At 40.0% G+C, this 19,814-nt stretch overlaps 1 protein-coding gene across 1 annotated transcript in view; it reads right to left on the bottom strand.

Annotated features, from left to right (window-relative positions):
• The window catches only part of DCDC1 (doublecortin domain containing 1), a 513,960-nt gene that overhangs the window by 467,360 nt on the left and 26,786 nt on the right, over nucleotides 1-19,814 (bottom strand). Inside the window, exon 2 of the mRNA XM_062198052.1 lies at nucleotides 7,069-7,238. Within this exon, the coding sequence (XP_062054036.1) occupies nucleotides 7,069-7,232 (164 nt within the window). The 5' untranslated portion in view covers nucleotides 7,233-7,238. The remainder of the gene's footprint in view (nucleotides 1-7,068; nucleotides 7,239-19,814) is intronic.

Here is a 19,814-nt window from a genome sequence, read left to right as displayed (position 1 = left end):
TCTGATTCAGCTTGCTGCTAATGCACCTGGAAAAGCAACAGAAGATGGCCCAAGTGCTTGGGCACCTAGATCCACAAGGGAGACACAGAGGAAGCTTCTGGCTCCTGGCTTCAGATCAGTCCAGCTCTGGCCATTGCAGGCATTTGGAAAGTGAACCAACAGATGGAAGACCTCTCATCTGTCTTTCCTTCTCTCTCTCTCTCTGTAACTCTGCCTCTCAAATACATAAATAAATCTTTTAAAAAATGGGGGATTGTCACATGCTTCTTTTAAAATTCTCTAAGCACCAGTTTCAAGTGAGAGTCTCCCTGTCATAAGGTTAGTATTGACTTACCTATACACGCTACATATTTTTTAAAAAATATATACTGGAGATTCCAAGATGACAGAATAGGGAACAATGTACTATGCTGGGCTAGGGATAAATAATAATATTTTTTAAAAGTGTAGGAAGTGCACTATCAGGGAGAATTAGAGAGAAAATCACAGTGCAAATTCTACAAAAGAGGAGGGACACCATGGACCTGTGTGGAAGGTGCAGACGTGCAGCACAAACACAGACACGACAGCAGCAGCAGAGAGCCAGAGTGGGGGTCAGCCTGGAGATGGAGGTGAGACCAGACTACAGCAGCCTGTGGTGATATAGCCAGAGAGTCCAGTCTGGAGTCCTAGGAGCTAGCAGTTACTAGTGGTTACCTGCAGACCAGAGGAAGTGAAAGAAGCATGTTTACCTCACCCCATGCTCCATACAACGGTGTTGGTTACCCTGCTGAAAAGGGTGGGCGCCATCTTGGGCTTGGGTGGCATCTGCGGAAGCCTTTGTGCAGGTGCACAGCAACTGGCTGAGACAGGACGCCATCTTCTCGGCCATATGGGCAGAAGTGGTGGAGAGAAGGCAGCATTCAGCCAGTGGCTCTTGTATAAGCATGTGATCCAGAGATTCTAGTGGAGGGAAAAATCCACAGTCCCTACTTACTTTAAGCCTGCTGGGAGGATTGACAGGTGGCTGGGCACCCACATAGGGCTGTGAGGTTCCCCTAGCATCCCCCAAAAAACCACAGGCCCTGGAGCTCAAGCCGCCCACACAGAGCTAGCTTGTGGAACATCTGTCTTTCTGTTGACTAGATAGGCTGGCAGGGCAGAGTACAACCTTTGCACCCAGCAACTGCGGAAGCCTTGAGTGCTGAGACTGTGGGGCTACACGAGAGGGTGCAGGGTATGGCTGGTTCTCTGGGCAATCTCAGCATACAGCTCCATAAGCCTGGAGCACTGGGCTGCCTGGAGCAGGTCACTGCAGCAGGAACCATGCTTAGAGTGAGGACTGCACAGATCATTAGTGCTGTTCATATGGCAGTGCAGATGAGCGTTAACCCATTAGGAGTTAACACCCATGCATTGCGCAGCTAGGAGGTTAGGAGGTGAGGGGGTGATTACACCAAAAGGTCTACCACACCCAATATCAGTATTACCCTGGACACTCGGCCCACCCTGGAGTACTGACCAGAGCTCCCTGGCCACACCCAGCATATACCTCTTGGTATTCACTGAAAGTGAAGACATTCCACTAAGCTACAGGGGCACGGTTCAAAGATAAAAGCCACCAGAGGAAAAAACCAACAAGTAACTCGAAAAATGACAAAAAATAAATGGTGACATTCAAAAACAAGAATAAGGAAGACATCACTACCTCCCCCAAAAGAACATAACAACATTTCAATATTAAAATGTGAAGAAAAGGGGCTGGCGCCATGGCTCACTTGGTTAATCCTCCGCCTGCAGCGCCAGCATCCCACTGGGTGCCGGGTTCTAGTCAGTTGCTCCTCTTCCAGTACAGCTCTCTGCTGTAGCCCGGGAAGGCAGTGGAGGATGGCCCAAGTGCTTGGGCCCTGCACCTGCACGGGAGACCAGGAGGAAGCACCTGGCTCCTGGCTTCAGATTGGCGCAGTGCCAGCATGGCAGCCATTTGGGGAGTGAACCAACAGAAGGAAGACATTTCTCTCTGTCTCTCTCACTGTCTAACTCTATCTGTCAAAATAAAAAAAAATGTGAAGAAAAAGTGATTGGTAAAATGATGGAAATGGAATTCAAAAGATTAATCATAGGATTACTCAAAAGCAATCAGAAGGAGCCGGCGCTGTGGTGCAGTGGGTTAACGCCCCAGCCTGAAGCACCAGCATCCCATATGGGCGCCGGTTCTAGTCCCGGCTACACCTCTTCCAATCCAGCTCTCTGCTGTGGCCTGGGAAAGCAGTAGATGGCCCAAGTCCTTGGGACCCTGCACCTGCAAGGGAGACCTGGAAGAAGTTCCTGGCTCCTGGCTTCCGATCAGCACAGCTTCGCTGCTGCAGCCAATTGAGGAGTGAACCATCAGATGGAAGACTCTCTCTCTCTTTCTCTCTCTCTCTCTCTGCCACTCCTCTCTCTCTGTAACTCTGACTTTCAAATAAATCTTTAAAAAAAAAATAAAAAGCAATCAGAAGCAAATCAATGAACTAATGAAAACCATACATGACATGAATGAAAAATTTTCCCATTAAATTGAGATTTTAAAGACAACTCAAAATGAAATACTGGAATTAAGAATTCAATGGGGGGCTGGTGCTGTGGTGCAGTAGGTTAACACCCTGGCCTGAAGTGCCCCAGCATCCCACATGGGCGCCAGTTTGAGACCTGGCTGCTCCACTTCTGATCCAGCTCTTTGCTGTAGCCTGGGAAAGCAGAAGAAGATGGCCCAAGTCCTTAGGCCCCTGCACCTGCGTGGGAGACCCAGAAGAAGATCCTGGCTCCTGGCTATGGATCGGCACAGCTCCAGCCATTGCATTCAATTGGGGAGTGAACTATCAGATGGAAGACCTCTCTCTCTCTCTCTCTCTCTCTCTCTCCTTCTCTCCCTGTGTAACTCTGACTTTCAAATAAATAAATAAATCTTTGGGAAAATTCCAAGGAGTGGGATGGCTGGGTTGTATGGCAGGTTTCTGAGGAATCTCCAGACTGAATTCCATAGTAGCTTTACCAGTTTGCATTCCTACCAACAGTGGGTTAATGTCCCTTTTTCCCCTCATCTTCGCCAGCATCTGTTGTTGGTAGATTTCTGTATGTGAGCCATTCTAACCGGGGTGAGGGGAAACTTCACTATGGTTTTGATTTGCATTTCCCTGATGGTTAGTGATCCTGAACATTTTTTCATGGGTCTGTTGGCCATTTGGATTTCCTCTTTGGAAAGATGTCTGTTGAGGTCTTTGGCCCATCTCTTAAGTGGGTTGTTTGTTTTGTTGTTGTGGAATTTCTTGATCTCTTTGTAGATTCTGGTTATTAATCCTTTATCTGTAGCATAGTTTGCAAATATTTTTTCCCATTCTGTCGGTTGCCTATTCACTCTCCTGACTGTTTCTTTTGAAGTACAGAAACTTCTCAATTTGATGCAATCCCAATAGTTAATTTTGGCTTTGACTGCCTGCACCTCCAGGGTCTTTTCCAGGAAGTCTTTGCCGGTGCCATTATCTTGCAGGGTTTCTCCAATGTTCTCTAATAATTTGATGGTATCGGGTCATAGATTTAGATCTTTAATCCATGTTGAGTGCATTTTTGTGTAAGGTGAAAGGTAGGGGTCTTGCTTCACAATTCTGTACGTGGAAATCCAGTTTTCCCAGCACCATTTATTGAATAGACTGTCCTTACTCCAGGGACTGGTTTTAGATCCTTGATCAAATATAAGTTGGCTATAGATGTTTGGATTGATTTCTGTTGTTTCTATTCTGTCCCATTGGTCTATCCATCTGTTTCTGTACCAGTTCCATGCTATTTTGATTACAACTTCCCTGTAGTATGCCCTGAAATCTGGTATTGTGATGCCTCTGGCTTTGTTTTTGTTGTACAAGATTGCTTTAGCACAGGTCTCCTGTGTCTCCATATGAACTTAAGCATCATTTTTTCCAGATCTGAGAAGAATGTCCTTGGTATTTTGATTGGTATTGCATTGAATCTATAAATTGTTTTTGGGAGAATGGACATTTTGATGATATTGATTCTTCCAATCCATGAGCATGGAAGATTTTTCCATTTTTTTTGGTATCATCTTCTATTTCTTTCTTAAATGTTTTATAATTCTCATCACAGAGGTCTTTTACATTCTTGGTTAAGTTTGTTCCAAGGTATTTGATTGTTTGAATATTAAGAACATGGTGACTTTATTTCCTAGGTACCTCATAACAAAAGGCAACAGTGACAGAAAAGAAGTTAGGATTCAAATAGAGAAACAGAAGAAGCATGTTGAAACAAGAAGTATAATAACTAGGTGGTAGATAAACATCATGAGAAAAAAGACTGATGTGTAATAAAATAGATAAAGCCAAATTTAAAGAGACTTAGAATCAAAGAAAGAAAACAGAAAAAGAGAGAGACAGAGAAAGAGAGAGAGACTGAATAAACGAACGTACATTTAGCTCTACCAGAAAATAATACAGCTGGGGTGGACATCAACAAAAAGGTTAAAAGGCTGCTGGGGACACCTGTATTCCATTGTGGAATACTTGGGTTCTAGTCTTTGTTCTGCTCCTGATTCTGGCTTCCTGCTAATGGGTACCCTGAAAGACAGCAGGTGATGGCTCAAGTACCTGGGTCCCTGCCAACCAATAAGAGACCCAGATTGAGTTCCTGGCTCCTGCCTTTACCTAGATCAGCCCTATTGTGTGTTAATTACAGAGTTCAACCAATAGTATTAAGTATAACAAAAAAATACTAAAAGTGATAAAGTATTAAGTTGTTCATCAACAGTCAGGGCAAGGGCTGATCAAGTCACTGTTTCTCATAGTGTCCATTTCACTTCAACAGGTTTCCTTTCTGGTGCTTGGTTAGTTGTCATAAATCAGAGAGAACATATAATATTTGTCCCATTGGGACTGGCTTATTTCACTAAGCATGATGTGTTCCAGATTCCTCCATTTTGTTGCAAATGACCGGATTTCATTGTTTTTGACTGCTGTATAGTATTCTATAGAGTACATGTCCCATAATTTCTTTATCCAGTCTACTGTTGATGGGAATTTAGGTTGATTCTTAGCTATTGTGAATTGAGCTTCAATAAACATTAAGGTGCAGACAGCTTTTTTGTTTGCCAATTTAATTTCCTAGCTGTTGTGGGAATTTGAGGAGTGAGCCAGTGGAGTCTTCTGTCTCTTTCAAATAAATTAAATACATACATAAAACTTCCCAAACAGAAAATTAAAGAGCTAAAAGTACACAGGTGTCAGTGTTGTGGCTCAGCAGAGTGAGTCACTGTTTGCAATGCTGGTTAGAGTTCCTGTTGCTCTGCTTCTGTTACAGCTTCCTGGTAATGTACCTGGGAAGGCAGTGAAGATGCTCAAAGTATTTGGGTCCCTGCTACTCATGTATGAGAACAGGATGGAGTTTCCGGCTCTGGCTTCAGGTTGGCCCAGACCTGGCTGTTGCAGCTATTTGGGGAACAAACCAGTAGATGAAAGCTCTCTCTCTTGCTCTCTCTGTCTCTCTCCCTCGCATTCTCCCTCCCTCAAGTAAATAAATACACCTCTAAAAAAAATTTAAAATACATAGAAAATAGTTGAGAAGAAAGTGAATGTCACATCATTTTGAAGAACAAAACAGGAAAATTCTAAAGGAAATAAAAATATGTGCCAATACAAATTATACTAGAATTGGTATTTATATAAAAGAATATTTTAAAATCCTATTCAGAAATTATTTTTCATTGTCTTAGTAGGAAGAACAACAATAGTGACTTAAATGCCTGCATCCTAGCATATACTGTATTCAGTTACATACACACATACACACACACACACAGTGTAAAAGATCCCATATCCCATACACTGCTAGGAATTTACAGTTAAGTGGAATAAGGCAACGTAGTGATTAGCTAAAAGTTCAGGTATCACTTTCATTTCAACCTAGTGACACCAAAAAAGTAAGCACTCTACTTGTTCCAGGAAATAAATACAGCCTAGCATTTCTGTAAATACATTAACATTATCTCTAATCTATGAAAAACCTCTATAGTGTCTCAATTTTCTATTTGACATAAAGACTATCACATCACAGTTAGCCTGCCAATATTTTATTAATACCTGACAGTCAAGTTTTGGTTCTTTCACTTTACAACAGAATAAAACACAGGAAAAACACTCCTGTCCTCTCTGGTTTATACTCAGAAATGTGCTGTGGAGTTAAATCCATTTGGATTCTCAGAATACTTCTAGTACTTACTTGCTGTGTAAGCTTAATCAAGTTAATTAACCCCCTCAAGGACTATGTTTCCTCATGGGTAAGATGGTGATGTTCAGAATACTATCTGCCTTACGTTCCTCCTGGAGCTGTTTTGAGAGCAAAATTGATATAATGAAGGTTAAGTACTAAATATGTGACTGGCACATAGCAAATATTATCTGCCATAATTGTTACTGACAATATCATTATTGTTATCATGTTTAAGTTAGACCCCATGGATAATTTACATTTATTGAACCATCTATCTTTTTTCTTTCCATGAAGCAGAAAAAAAGTTGAAGGATTTTATCACAGACAACAACCGTCATAGTTCATCATATTTCCAAGTTGTTGTTATGTCACCTCCACTAAATATTGATTAAACATTTACAATTACAATTTTCTATAATTACTTTATCCACTTCCAAATTCAAGCACAGGCATTTGGCTTTAACATTTAAGCCAACATTTAAAGCATTGGCTTTAACAGCAGTTAAGTTGCCCCTAAGAATGCCCACATCCTGACTGGAGTGTGGTTCAGGTCCAGCTCCTCCACTTCTGATCCACCTTCCTTCTAAAACACATCCTGCGATGCAGCAGATAATGGCTCAATTGTCTGGGCCTCTGCCACCATATGGAAGTCTCAGATTGAATTCTAGGCTCCTGGCTTTGGTCTGGCCCAGCCCTGGCTGTTGTGGGCTTTTGGGGAGTGAACCAGTGGACCTCTGTATTTCTTTCTCTCTTTTTGCCTTTCAAATAAAATACAAAAACAATAAAACAAATATTTTTCAAATAATTCAGTTTAAGCTGCAAAAATAACATTCTTACCTTGGTAAATCATTTGAAATATATTCACAAACTGGGTTCACAGTATCCGCATCCAAGTTGCCTTCAAGGTTGCTTTGCTGTGATACATTCATTGCTTCAGTCAAACAGGATGAAGAAGCCTGAGACAGTGCTTCCCTGTGCTCTTCTGCTTCTACTTTTGCCATTTTCAGCTAAAAATAATGAAGAATGCTATTTAAATTGTGAAATCTTCTTGAGTTTCAAATTAAGGTTAGGCATTGATCATGATTTGTTATTATGTTCTAGAACACACAGCAATTAATAAATGTGAAATTCCATCAGAAATTAACAGTGATGAGAAACCAATGAAAGAAAAAATATGAATCTAAGTCTGTACTTGGTATAATTGTATTTAAGAAAGAGAAAATGCAACATCTTATATTTTGATTATTGCTATCTGGTAGAAAACTACTTACAAAAGCACACTTACGTTAGGAGTGTTACTCAAAAAAGCATAGTACAAATGTATTTTGTTCATTGTCTGCCCTTCATTCCTACCTTTTTGGGACTTAACTTCCACCTGACTCCTGTGAGACTCTCAATTGTATGGCCTTGCCCTCCAGGGAAAAGAGGGCCTCCAATGTTAGCCAATCAAAGTGTCCCATTACCCAGACAGATTTGTAAATCAGAATTCTGATGAACAGAAACTAGTGTTCAATTCTCTTTGATTGCTAGTGTTAGGAACAATGTAGACTTACACCACTGAGAATGAAGCCAAAGGAGATGAAAGCAGATGTGAGAAGAAAAGTGATAGAAATTCAGAGAGATTCCTGGTGACTACATTTGAATCCCTAAAACCAGGTATTAAAAGCAGCCACATGTCTACAGTTTCCTAGGTATGTGAGCCAACAGTTTTCTTTTTGGCTTGAGCTAGAATGAACTGGGATTCTCTTATTTGTAAACTCAAAATTTTGAGTAATACACATAAACAATCTGAATTTTATGAAGACCAAAACAATATGAAAATAGAAAACAATGTCAAAAAATGTTATCTATCTGGACTTTTCCACAGTGTAATCACCCCTTCATAATACTGATGAAAAATAACTACAAAGTCTCATTTTTGATGTAGATCACTAAGAAATTGAGGAAGAATCCCAAGGTCAGATGACAAACCAGAACTAAGTAGTAGTTAACTACCTCCAAGGCACCAAAAATGCTGCTTTTGCCCTTTTCATTGCTTCTTGAGAAAAAACATTTACTCATTTCAATTATTTACTACAATGCACCTGAGATCATTCTAGGCACTTAGACTTCTTCAGTAAACAAAGCAGAAAAAAACATTGTGCCCTTATGCAAATTACATATTATGTCATATTACTTACCAAATACATCAAATAATGACGTTGCAATGCCCTCAAATGTCTCTATATTAATAGACTGCCAACTCTCTGCCAATCCATTCTGTCTGTCAATCTGCAACACTAGGATTCTTGATTTTTAACTGAGGCATGTTTGATCAAAACAGCCTGAGGTATGTTCTAGTAGATTTCTTGTAGCTGTATAAGGCCATATGAACATATTCTGACCAATGGCATATTAGTGGAAATGATGTATATATTTGTACTTGCCCCCTCCTTTCCGTTGCCTAAAATAAAGAAACCACATCTGGCTATGGAATAGTCATTTTTATTAGGATAAAAAGCCAAGCTCCCGGAAGGATACAAGTTTATCTCTGACAACATGGAGCATTACACCAATCTTGGACTACCTACCTCCTCAATTTTTTACAAAAAATAAATTTACAGTTTGTTCAAAGCAGTATTCATTTAGATCTGTGTTACTTGCCATTGAACCCAATCCTGAATCTCTATCAAATTGTTGCTTTTAAAACCAAAATATGTGGTATTACAGTTGAGAAATGGGTAGAACACTAGGATGGATTAGAATCTAAATTTACTACAAGTCTATAGTCACAGGCATGTTCTGTAGTAGTTTTTCTAAGGTAGACAATGCCCATGAGGAAAATTATATTCTCACTTTAAAACTTTCTTTCCCTTTGGTCTGAAAGGGAGGTTTTTTCTACTTACTGTATACTTCGCTGATGGCGAAGTGAATCTAGCTATGAGATTATTATTTAAGTTCTTATTTTGGCTATGCTATTGCAGAAAAATGTTAGCCATCTCTTTTATAAGGTCTAAAGATTAAATTGTGCATCCTACAGATTCCTTCATAATAGAATTAGTTTCCTACCTTGAAGAGAATAGAGAAATGAAAGAACAAGTTGGGCTTAGAATAGAGAAATGAGGGAGCAAGTCCTAGATCGCTTGCTGACAATAGCAATATCACATGAATACTTAGCAAACCGTTTCAACCATTAGATAACAACTTAAGAAAACATTTACCAGAAGGTCCAATGCCTTCTATAAATTTTAAGAATCATGTATTTGAAAACACCTCTTAAATATCTAACATGGTGTAGTTTGTTTAGCCAGTAAACTTAAGCACAACCATCTAAAATGTTTTTAGTTTCTTTCTACCAACAACTATAAAACATATGATACACAGATTCAGGTCCCACAAATTAAAATGTAACTGTGATTGATTTTAGCAGCTTAAATTTATGGACAATCTTATCTATAAGCCATTTAAAATAAAACTCTTAATAAAATTTCCCCATGTGGACATACAATATGTACACACATATAACATAGCATAGTAGACCAATATAGCAATTTTAATAATAGCTTTTAAAATCTTCAACTCTTTTTGTAGATTGCCAATTGATTTGAATTGCTTTTTGTTTTTAGTAACCTCATTTAACCATACTTTGTCTCAGTTGGTACTGTTAATACATTATTGGCTTCATCTATTTACAGAGCCATCCCAAAGTACTGAATACAATAGAAGTGGCTGGAAAAAGTCCATAGGAACCTATAGGAGGACAGCTAAACACAGAACCAACAACGCTTTAGTTTTATGAGCAGCAGATCATATATAACTGTGGATGACAAAAGACTTTAAGTCGCCATGTTTAAAATTATAAACTCATCAACCAACAAGAGGCACTTGCTTACTTCACAGTATTTTTCAAAGCACCTGTAGGATTTTACAAGTATTTAACTCTTTAGGCCTCTGGGGCTTAATTAACTTGTAGTTCAGGCCACCGAAGATTAGAGATGGGACTTCAGCACTCCCTTGACTTGCATCCTCTGGTCTGCTTTAACACAAACCAGGAGGAAAAGAAAGCTAGGCATCAGAAGCAATGGGTGGCAGGCCTATTAATGGCTGTTCTGTACAGTGATCTGCCCTCAAGGAGACCCAACAGGCCAGTCCACTGCAGTGGCTTTCCATGTGGTAAGCCTGGGCTTCAGCAGAAGTCAACTTGTGAAGAGCCCTGGCAGCTCTGCCAAGAGTTGGATCACTGGAAATGGACCTGCCCTGGAGTCGAAGGATGCCCAGGTCAGAGCCACAGATCTTATTGGCTCTAAGCTGAAAGGCCCTTCACTCAGCCCAACTTCCAAAGTGACCACTGCAGCTGAGGGTATGGTCAAGTAGGGTCAGCAACATTGCAGGCAGAACTGTAAATTTCTTGTTAGAGATGCCACCTGCCTTTACCTGGCCAGCTCTCCTCCCAGGCCAGCCAAGTAATGAAAGTCAACAGAGTGCCTTCCCCTAGGAGGTTCACACCTCCCTTAGGATATACCCCATGTGAAGAGATAGATAGGTCTGGGCCTCTTAACTTACAAGGCCTAAAGCCCAACAGATTAGTATCAAGCCCCTTCTGTCAGGTTCTATTTGCCTCTCAATCAGAAAACTTCATTGTAGCTTAGACAGCACCTTTCTTAGCTCCTCTAATAATGACTCTGTCCTTTGTTCTAGGCCCTGTCTAGTGCACTTGGGCCTCATTCCTTTGTAATCATAACCTCTACTCTACCACCAATGGCTCTACTCCCAACCTGTGTGTACTGATGGTCCTCTTCCCCACTTAATGCTGTCTAATTGTTCAAACCTGGTAAATGCCACTCTTAGGATCATTGGTTACTATCCTCACCCTGTCTTTTATGACCTTGTCTAAATATGATCAGAGTCGGCAAACTTGGAAGGCTTCCATAGCCTTGGCAACTCATGACGACAGCCTAGGATGGTTACTGGCGCCATAAACTAGAGTGTCAATTTGTTGGGTCAACAACAGGAGCCGCTGTGCACTTGCTCTTCATGTGGGATCTCTGTCCTTAATGTGCTGTACATTGTGATTTAATGCTATAACTAGTACTCAAACAGTATGTTTCACTTTGTGTTTCTATGTGGGTGCAAACAGTTGAAATCTTTATACTAAATTGATCTTCTGTATATAAAGAGAATTGAAAATGAATCTTGATGCAAATGGAAGGGGAGAGGGAGCGGGAGAGGGAAGGGTTGCGGGTGGGAGGGAAGTTATGGGAGGGGGAAGCCATTGTAATCCATAAGCTGTACACTGGAAATTTATATTCATTAAATAAAAGTTAAAAAAAAAGAATCTAAATTTAACTCAGGATCCAGTCATTTGGGGATTTGGCCCTTGTAAAGTTGAAGAATTTAACTATTTCTGTATCCCCAACTGAAACTGTTAAAGTACCACACTATGTGGTAGCTTTAGGTGTATGACTGTGACCCCAAGCTATTTTTAAAAGAACTTTCCTTTAAGAAATCTTTGTCATCCAATAAAACTAGTGCTTCTGTCAAAGACCATAATAAGGCTGCTGCTTTTCCACCAAAGCTTATTGTGTTAGAGCACTTCAAGAGAGTCATCTTTACGTTGACAGACAATCAGGAATAGAATCAAGAAATAAAAGACTAGTCTCTAGGCTTAAAGATGATGTCTAGATGTGATCTTGGTGAACAAGGGATTACTACAGATTGAGGCCTTACTGCTTTCTGGGGAGGGCGCATCACTGTTGGATTCCTAAACAAACCACAAAACTGGCCTAAAATCTCAAAACTGTATTTGCATTAGCAGGAGTTAGGCTACAAAAACTGTGTTTCATTTAGAATACCAAATTTTCAACTGAATAACTCGGGTTTGGTCATGTAGCATGCCTATCCTGAGGTGAGAATTAGGGGTATTGAGATAGACTAATCAAGGAATTATTCCATTACCACATGCTTTCCAAATACACATCCATTGTATTTTGGGTCTAACAGGGCAGATGTATTGACTTTTTTTTTTTTTTTTTTTTTTTTTGGACAGGCAGAGTTAGACAGTGAGAGAGACAGATAGAGAGAAAGGTCTTCCCTTTTCTGTTGGTTCACCCCGCAAGTGGCCGCTACAGCTGGTGTGTTGCGGCCGGCGCGCTGCGCCGATCCAAAGCCAGGAGCCAGGTGCTTCCTCCTGGTCTCCCATGTAGGTGCAGGGCCCAAGGACCTGGGCCATCCTCCACTGCACTCTTGGGCCACAGCAGAGAACTGGACTGGAAGAGGAGCAACCGGGACAGAATCCAGCAACCCAACCGGGACTAGAACCTGGGGTGCAAGTGCTACAGGCAGAGGATTAGTCAAGTGAGCCACGGTGTCGGCCAGATGTATTGATTTTTAATTTATAGGTTACCAGGTCACTTGGACTTCAAAATGATTGTGCATCAACCCAAATCCTGGATTTTGAGCCACATTCAAATGAAGTGCATTTGACAGATTCCAAACATGACTACAATCTGGAATTTTTGCTCAGGACTAGGTAGTTGTCTTCTGTACATAGGAAGAAGGTATAAAAAAGTATTTGGTGGTCAAACATTGGGTTGTGGGAGAAATGGTTACATGTCCAGTTAATGCCCTCTTTCCATTGAAATGTAGCAATATGATCATATAACTAGGGTATAGTCAGTAGCATGTAAGTAGTAGTAGCATACATGAATTCTGAGAATTGTCACTAATGAAAGAGGACATGAAGTATGAAAGTTAGCTTTTCTTCCTCTTTCTTGATGACTGGAGTGTAATCATGGACTTCTTAGCCTCCAAAAGTATAAGAAATAAACTTCTGTTGTTTATAAATTATCCAGTCTAATGTAGTTTGTTACAGTCACACAAGGAGACTAAGACACTAAGAAAGCAACTATGGACAATTTTATAAAGTTTAGGTGAAATATGTATTATGAAAAATCTATGTATGAATCAAATTTTTGTAAAAAAATAAACTTGATAACATTTTCTATTAACTGTTTGAAATGTCCTTGTACATACAAGCACACTGATTACTTTCCGTTTCATCCTAGAAATCCTATAACACATGAAGTATCTATCCATTAATATCATAGCTCAAAAAGATTATTTTAAAGATTTATTTACTTATTTGAAAGTCAGAGTTACACACACACACAGAAGGAGAGACAGAGAGAGAGAGAGAGAGAGAGAGAGAGAGAGGTCTTCCATGCGATGGTCCACTCTGCAATGGCCAGAGCAGCACCGATCCAAAGCCAGGAGCCAGGAGCTTCTTCCAAGGACTTGGGCCAGCTTCTAATGCTTTCCCAGGCCATAGCAGAAGAAGCTCCTGTCTCCTGGCCTTGGATGGCTCAGCTCTGGCTGTTGGGGTCACCTGGAGAATGAATCAGTAGATGGAAGATCTTTCTTTCTGTCTCTCACTCTACCTCTAAAAGAAATAAAATAATATCTTAAAAAAAAAAAAGACCAGGCCAGCGCCGCAGCTCAATAGCCTAATCCTCCACCTTGTGGTGCTGGCACACTGGGTTCTAGTCCCAGTCGGGGCGCCAGATTCTGTCCCGGTTACGCCTCTTCCAGGCCAGCTCTCTGCTGTGGCCCGGGAGTGCAGTGGAGGATGGTCCAAGTCCTTGGGTCCTGCACCCCATGGGAGACCAGGAGAAGCACCTGGCTACTGCCTTCGGATTAGCGTGGTGCACCGGCCGCAGCCATTGGAGGGTGAACCAACAGCAAAGGAAGACCTTTCTCTCTCTCTCACTGTCCACTCTGCCTGTAAAAAAAAAAAAAAAAAAAAAACAAACAAAAAAAAAACAGATCTATGAAGTTGCTGGAAGAACATATACAGGAAACACTTCAAGATATTGCTGTAAATGATAACTTTCTGAATAAGATTTATGAAAGTAAATCTAGACACATGGGATGGTATCAAACTCAGAAGCTACTGCACAGCAAAGGAAAAAATCAACAGACTGAAAACAGAACCACCACAATGGGAAAAAATATTTGCAAGCTACCTATCCAACAAAGGATTACTATACAGAGTGTATCAACAACTCAAAAAACTTAACAAGAAAAAAACAACAAATCCACTTAAGAAATGGAGACTGAACAACATGCTCCTGAATGAAAGTGACTCATAGAAGGACTCAAAAAAGAAATAAAAAAATTTTTTGAAAACATTTGAAGACAATACAACATATCAAAACTTATGAGATACAGCTAAAGCAGTGTTATAAGGAAAGATTATAACAATTGGTGTCCACATCAAGAAATTGGAAAGGCAGGGCCAGCACTTTGGCATAGTGGGTAAAGCTGCTGCCTGCAGTGCCGGCATCACATAGAAGCGTTGGTTCAAGTCCCAGCTGCTCCACTTCCAATCCAGCTCTCTGCTATGGCCTAGGAAAGCAGTAGAAGATGGCCCAACTCCTTGGGCCCCTGCATCCACGAGGGAGACCCGGAAGAGGATCCTGGCTCCTGGGTTCAGATTGGTGCAGTTCCAGCCATTGTGGCCAGCTGGGGAGTGAACCAGTGGATGGAAGACCTCTCTCTCTCTCTCTGCCTCTCTTTCTCTCTGTGTGTAACTCTGATTTTTAAATAAATAAATAAATTTTTTTTAAAAGAAAGAAATTGGAAAGGCACTAACTAAATGAGCTATCAATGTATCTCAAGGATCTAGAAAAACAACATCAAACCAAACCCAAAACTAGTAGGAGAAAGGAAATAATTAAAATTAGAGAGGAAATCAACAAAACTGAAACAAACAAAAAAAAAAAGATTGCCAAAGATCAGCAAAACAAAGAGCTGGTTTTTTGAAAAAATAAACAAAATTGATGTACCACTGGCCCCACTAAACAAAAAAAGGAGAGAGAAGACCCAAATCAATCAAATTAGAGATAAAAAAGGAAATGTAACAACAGACACCTCAGAAATAAAAAGAATCATCAGAAATTACCACTAAGAGCTGTATGCCAAGAAATTGGGAAACCTAGAAGAAATGGATTCCGGCATACATACAACCTACCTAAATTGAGCCATGAAAAATAGGAAACCTAAATAGACCCATTATCCAGACAGAAACTGAGTTGGTAATAAAGAATTCTCCAATAAAAAAGAAGCCTAGGACCAGATGGTGTCAAAGCTGAATTCTACCAGATATTTAGAACAAACTAATCCCAATTCTTCTCAAGTTATTCAAAACAATTGAAAGGTATGGAATCTTCCCAAATTCTTTCTATGAAGCCAGCATCACCTTAATTCCCAAACCCATAAAAAGATGCCACAGAGGAGAACTACAGACAAATTTCCCTGATGAACATAGATGCAAAAATCCTCAACAAATTCTAGCCAATCAAATCTAACAACACATCAGAAAGATCATTCACCTGGACAAAGTGGAATTTATCCCTGGTTTGCAGGGATGGTTCAACATTTGCAAATCAATCTATGTGATATATCACATTAACAAACTGAAGAACAAAAGCCATATGATTATCGCAATAGATGCAGGGGAAGAATTTGATAAATACAAGATCCTTTCATGATGAAAACTAAGCAAACTGGATATAGAAGGAACATTCCTCAACACAATCATGGTAATTTATGACAAACCCATGGCCAGCATCCTATTGAATGGAGAAAAGTTGAAAGCATTCATGCTGATATCTGGTACCAGATAAAGATGCCCACTCTCACCATTGCTATTCAATATAGTCCTGGAAGTTTAGTCAGAGCCATTAGGCAAGAAAAAGAAATCAAAGAGATAGAAATTAGGAAGGAGGGCCGGCGCCGTGGCTCAACAGGCTAATCCTCCGCCTTGCGGCGCCGGCACACCGGGTTCTAGTCCCGGTCGGGGCACCGATCCTGTCCCGGTTGCCCCTCTTCCAGGCCAGCTCTCTGCTGTGGCCGGGGAGTGCAGTGGAGGATGGCCCAAGTGCTTGGGCTCTGCACCCCATGGGAGACCAGGAGAAGCACCTGGCTCCTGCCATCGGAACAGTGCGGTGCGCCGGCCGCAGCGCGCTACCGCGGCGGCCATTGGAGGGTGAATCAACGGCAAAAGGAAGACCTTTCTCTCTGTCTCTCTCTCACTGTCCACTCTGCCTGTCAAAAAGAAAAAAAAAAGAAATTAGGAAGGATGAAGACAAACTATCCCTATTTGCAGATGACATGACTGTATATTTAGGGCATGCATTAAGAGAATACTGGAACTCATAGAAGGGTTTGGTAAAGTCACAGGATATAAAATAAATACGCAAACATCAACAGCCTTAGTACACACAGACAATGGCATGGCTCAGAAAGAACTTTTAAGCTCAATCCCATTACAATAGCTACAAAAAAATTAAATACCTTGGAATAAACTTAACCAAGGATGTAAAAGACCTCTATGATGAAAATTATAAAACATTAAAGAAACAGAAGACGATACCAAAAAAAAAATGGAAAAATCTTGTATACTCATGGATTGGAAGAATCAATATCATCAAAATGTCCATTCTCCCCAAAGCAAATTTACAGATTCAATGCAATACCAATCAAAATACCAAAGACATTCTTCTCAGTTCTAGAAAAAAATGATGATGAAAATCATATGGAAACCCAGGAGACCTCGAATAGCTAAAGCAATCTTATACAACAACAAAAAAGCTGGAGGCACCACAATACCATATTTCAAGATGTATTACAAGACAGTTATAATCAAACCAGCCTGGCACTGGCACAAAAACAGATGGATAGGCCAACAGAACAAAATAAAATCACCAGAAATCAATCGAAGCATCTACAACCAACTTATATTTGACCAAGGAGCTAGAATAAATCCCTGGAGCAAGGACAGCTTCCTCAACAAATGGAGCTGGGAAAACTAGATTTCCACACGCAGGAGGATGAAGCAGGACTCCTATCTTACACCTTACACGAAAATCCAATCAAACTGGATTAAAGACCTAAATCTATGACCCGATAATATTAAATTATAGATAACACTGAGGAAACCCTGCAAGACATTGGCACAGGCAAAGAGTTCTTGGAAAAGACCCCAGAGGCACAAGCAATCAAAGCCAAAATCAACAAATGGGATTACATCAAATTGAGGAGCTTCTGTATTGCAAAAGAAACAGTCAGGAAAGTGAAGAGGCAATCAACAGAATGGGAAAAATTATTTGCAAACTATGTAACTGATTAGGGATTAAAAACCAGGATATATAAAGAGATCAAGAAACTCCACAACAACAACAACAAAATCCCAGTTAAGAAGTGGGCAAAGGACTTAAACAGACATTTTTTTTTCATTTATTAAAATTTTATTTAATGAATATAAATTTCCAAAGTACAGCTTATGGATTACAATGGCTTCCCCCCCCCCCACATAACTTCCCTCCCACCCACAACCCTCCCCTTTCCCGCTCCCTCTCCCCTTCCATTCACATCAAGATTCATTTTCAATTCTCTTTATATACAGAAGATCAGTTTAGTATATATTAAGTAAAGATTTCAACAGTTTGCCCCCACATAGCAACACAAAGTGAAAAAAATACTGTTGGAGTACTAGTTATAGCATTAAATAACAGTGTACAGCACATTAAAGACAGAGATCCTACATAATATTTTTCTAAAAATTAATTAATTTTCTATGCCATTTCCAATTTAACACCAAGGTTTTTTTTTTTTTTTCATTTTCAATTATCTTTATATACAGAAGATCGATTCAGTATATAATTAGTAAAGATTTCATCAGTTTGCACCCACACAGAAACACAAAGTGTAAAAATACTGTTTTAGTACTAGTTATAGCATCACTTCACATTAGACAACACATTAAGGACAGATCCCACATGAGATGTAAGTACACAGTGACTCCTGCTGCTGACTTAACAATTTGACACTCTTGTTTATGGCATCAGTAATCTCCCTAGGCTCTAGTCATGAGTTGCCAAGGCTATGGAAACCTTTAGAGTTTGCAGACTTTGATCTTATTCTGACAGGGTCCTAGTCAAAGTGGAAGTTCTCTCCTCCCTTCAGAGAAAGGTACCTCCTTCTTTGATGGCCCCGTTCTTTCCACTGGGATCTCACTCGCAGAGATCTTTCACACTCTGGCCTCAGAATCAGCCCTTAAAGCATTCGGATCTGGCTGAAGAGCCCATGAGCGTTTGTAGGCATGGAAAGCCAAGATACCATGGAAAAGAAAAAAAAACAAAAAAGAAGACCTCAAACAGACATTTTTCAAAAAAGGAAATCCAAATAGCCAACAGGCACATGAAAAAAATGTTTGGGATCACTAGCTGTCAGGGAAATGCAAATCAAACCACAAGGTGGTTACACCTCATCTCAGTTAGAATGGCTTTTATACAGAAATCAACGAACAACAAATGCTGGTGAGGACATGGGGGAAAAAGTACCCTAACCCACTGTTGGTGGGAATGCAAACTGGTAAAGCCACTATGGAAGTCAGTATAGAGATATCTCAAAACTCTGAATACACATCTACCATATGACCCAGACATCTCACTCCTGGGAATTTACTCAAGGGAAATGAAATCAGTGAGTAAGAGTTATCTGCACCCCATATTTTTTGCAGCTCAATTCATAATAGCTAAGACATGGAATGAACCTAAATGCACATCAACTGAAGACCAGATAAAGAAATTATGTGATATGTACACTATGGAACACTACACAGTGGTAAAAAAAAAAAATGAAATCCGGTCATTTGCAACAAACATCATACTTAGAGAAATAAGCCAGTCCCAAAAGGACAAATACCATACGTTCTCCCTGATGTGTGAGAACAAACAGAGCACCTAAAATGAAATCTGTAGAAGTGAAATTGATACTTCAAGAAGGAATGACTTGAACGGCCCTTGTCTTGAATGTTGAGGAACAGATTTGGGGTTTTTTTTTGTTTTTTGGTTTTTGGTTTTCCTTCTTAAACATATTTGTTAAACTCTTAACATAGAATTAATCATATATGTATAAAGTCAATTGAGGATGGATTTCATTAAAAAATAAGAGTGGTAAAAGAGAGGTACATGGAGCAAGTTTGTAACTGTTAGGCTGTACAGTTCTGCATACATTCCTACAGACTTACTTCTAAGGGTACAGTTTAAAAACTTGTGATGGGAACTGAAAATGAATCTTGATGGGAATGGAAGGGGAGAGTGAGTGGGAAAGGGGAGGGTTGCGGGTGGGGGGGAAGTTGGGGGGGGGCCTTTGTAATCCATAAGCTGTACTTTGGAAATTTATATTCATTAAATAAAAAAATAAATAAAGCATGAATTTATTTTGCTTGAGGATTAAAAAAAAAACTTGTCATGGGACCTCAAATTCCATTAAGCTAGGTGGTAAAGATGCCATTTTAAGTGTAAAAATGATCATATTAAGTATTAAAGTGAACATATAGATAGGATTAAGTGTTAAAGTGATCAAACAGAATCAAGTGTCTGGTAATAATAATAGATAGAATTAAAATGGAGAGAACATTCTAACATGGGAAGTAGTTCACACAGCAGACTCATAGAATGAGAAATACTTTTAAGTAGCACTCTGAACTCAGAATCAGCCATTTGGCATCCTGGTATGGCTGAAAAGCCCATGACAGCATT

The sequence above is a fragment of the Lepus europaeus genome, chromosome 7 (genome assembly GCF_033115175.1).
Source record: "Lepus europaeus isolate LE1 chromosome 7, mLepTim1.pri, whole genome shotgun sequence".
NCBI lineage: Eukaryota > Metazoa > Chordata > Mammalia > Lagomorpha > Leporidae > Lepus > Lepus europaeus.
The sequence above is the reverse complement of the archived record's forward strand: the minus strand, read 5'-3'. Positions and strand labels throughout refer to the sequence as shown.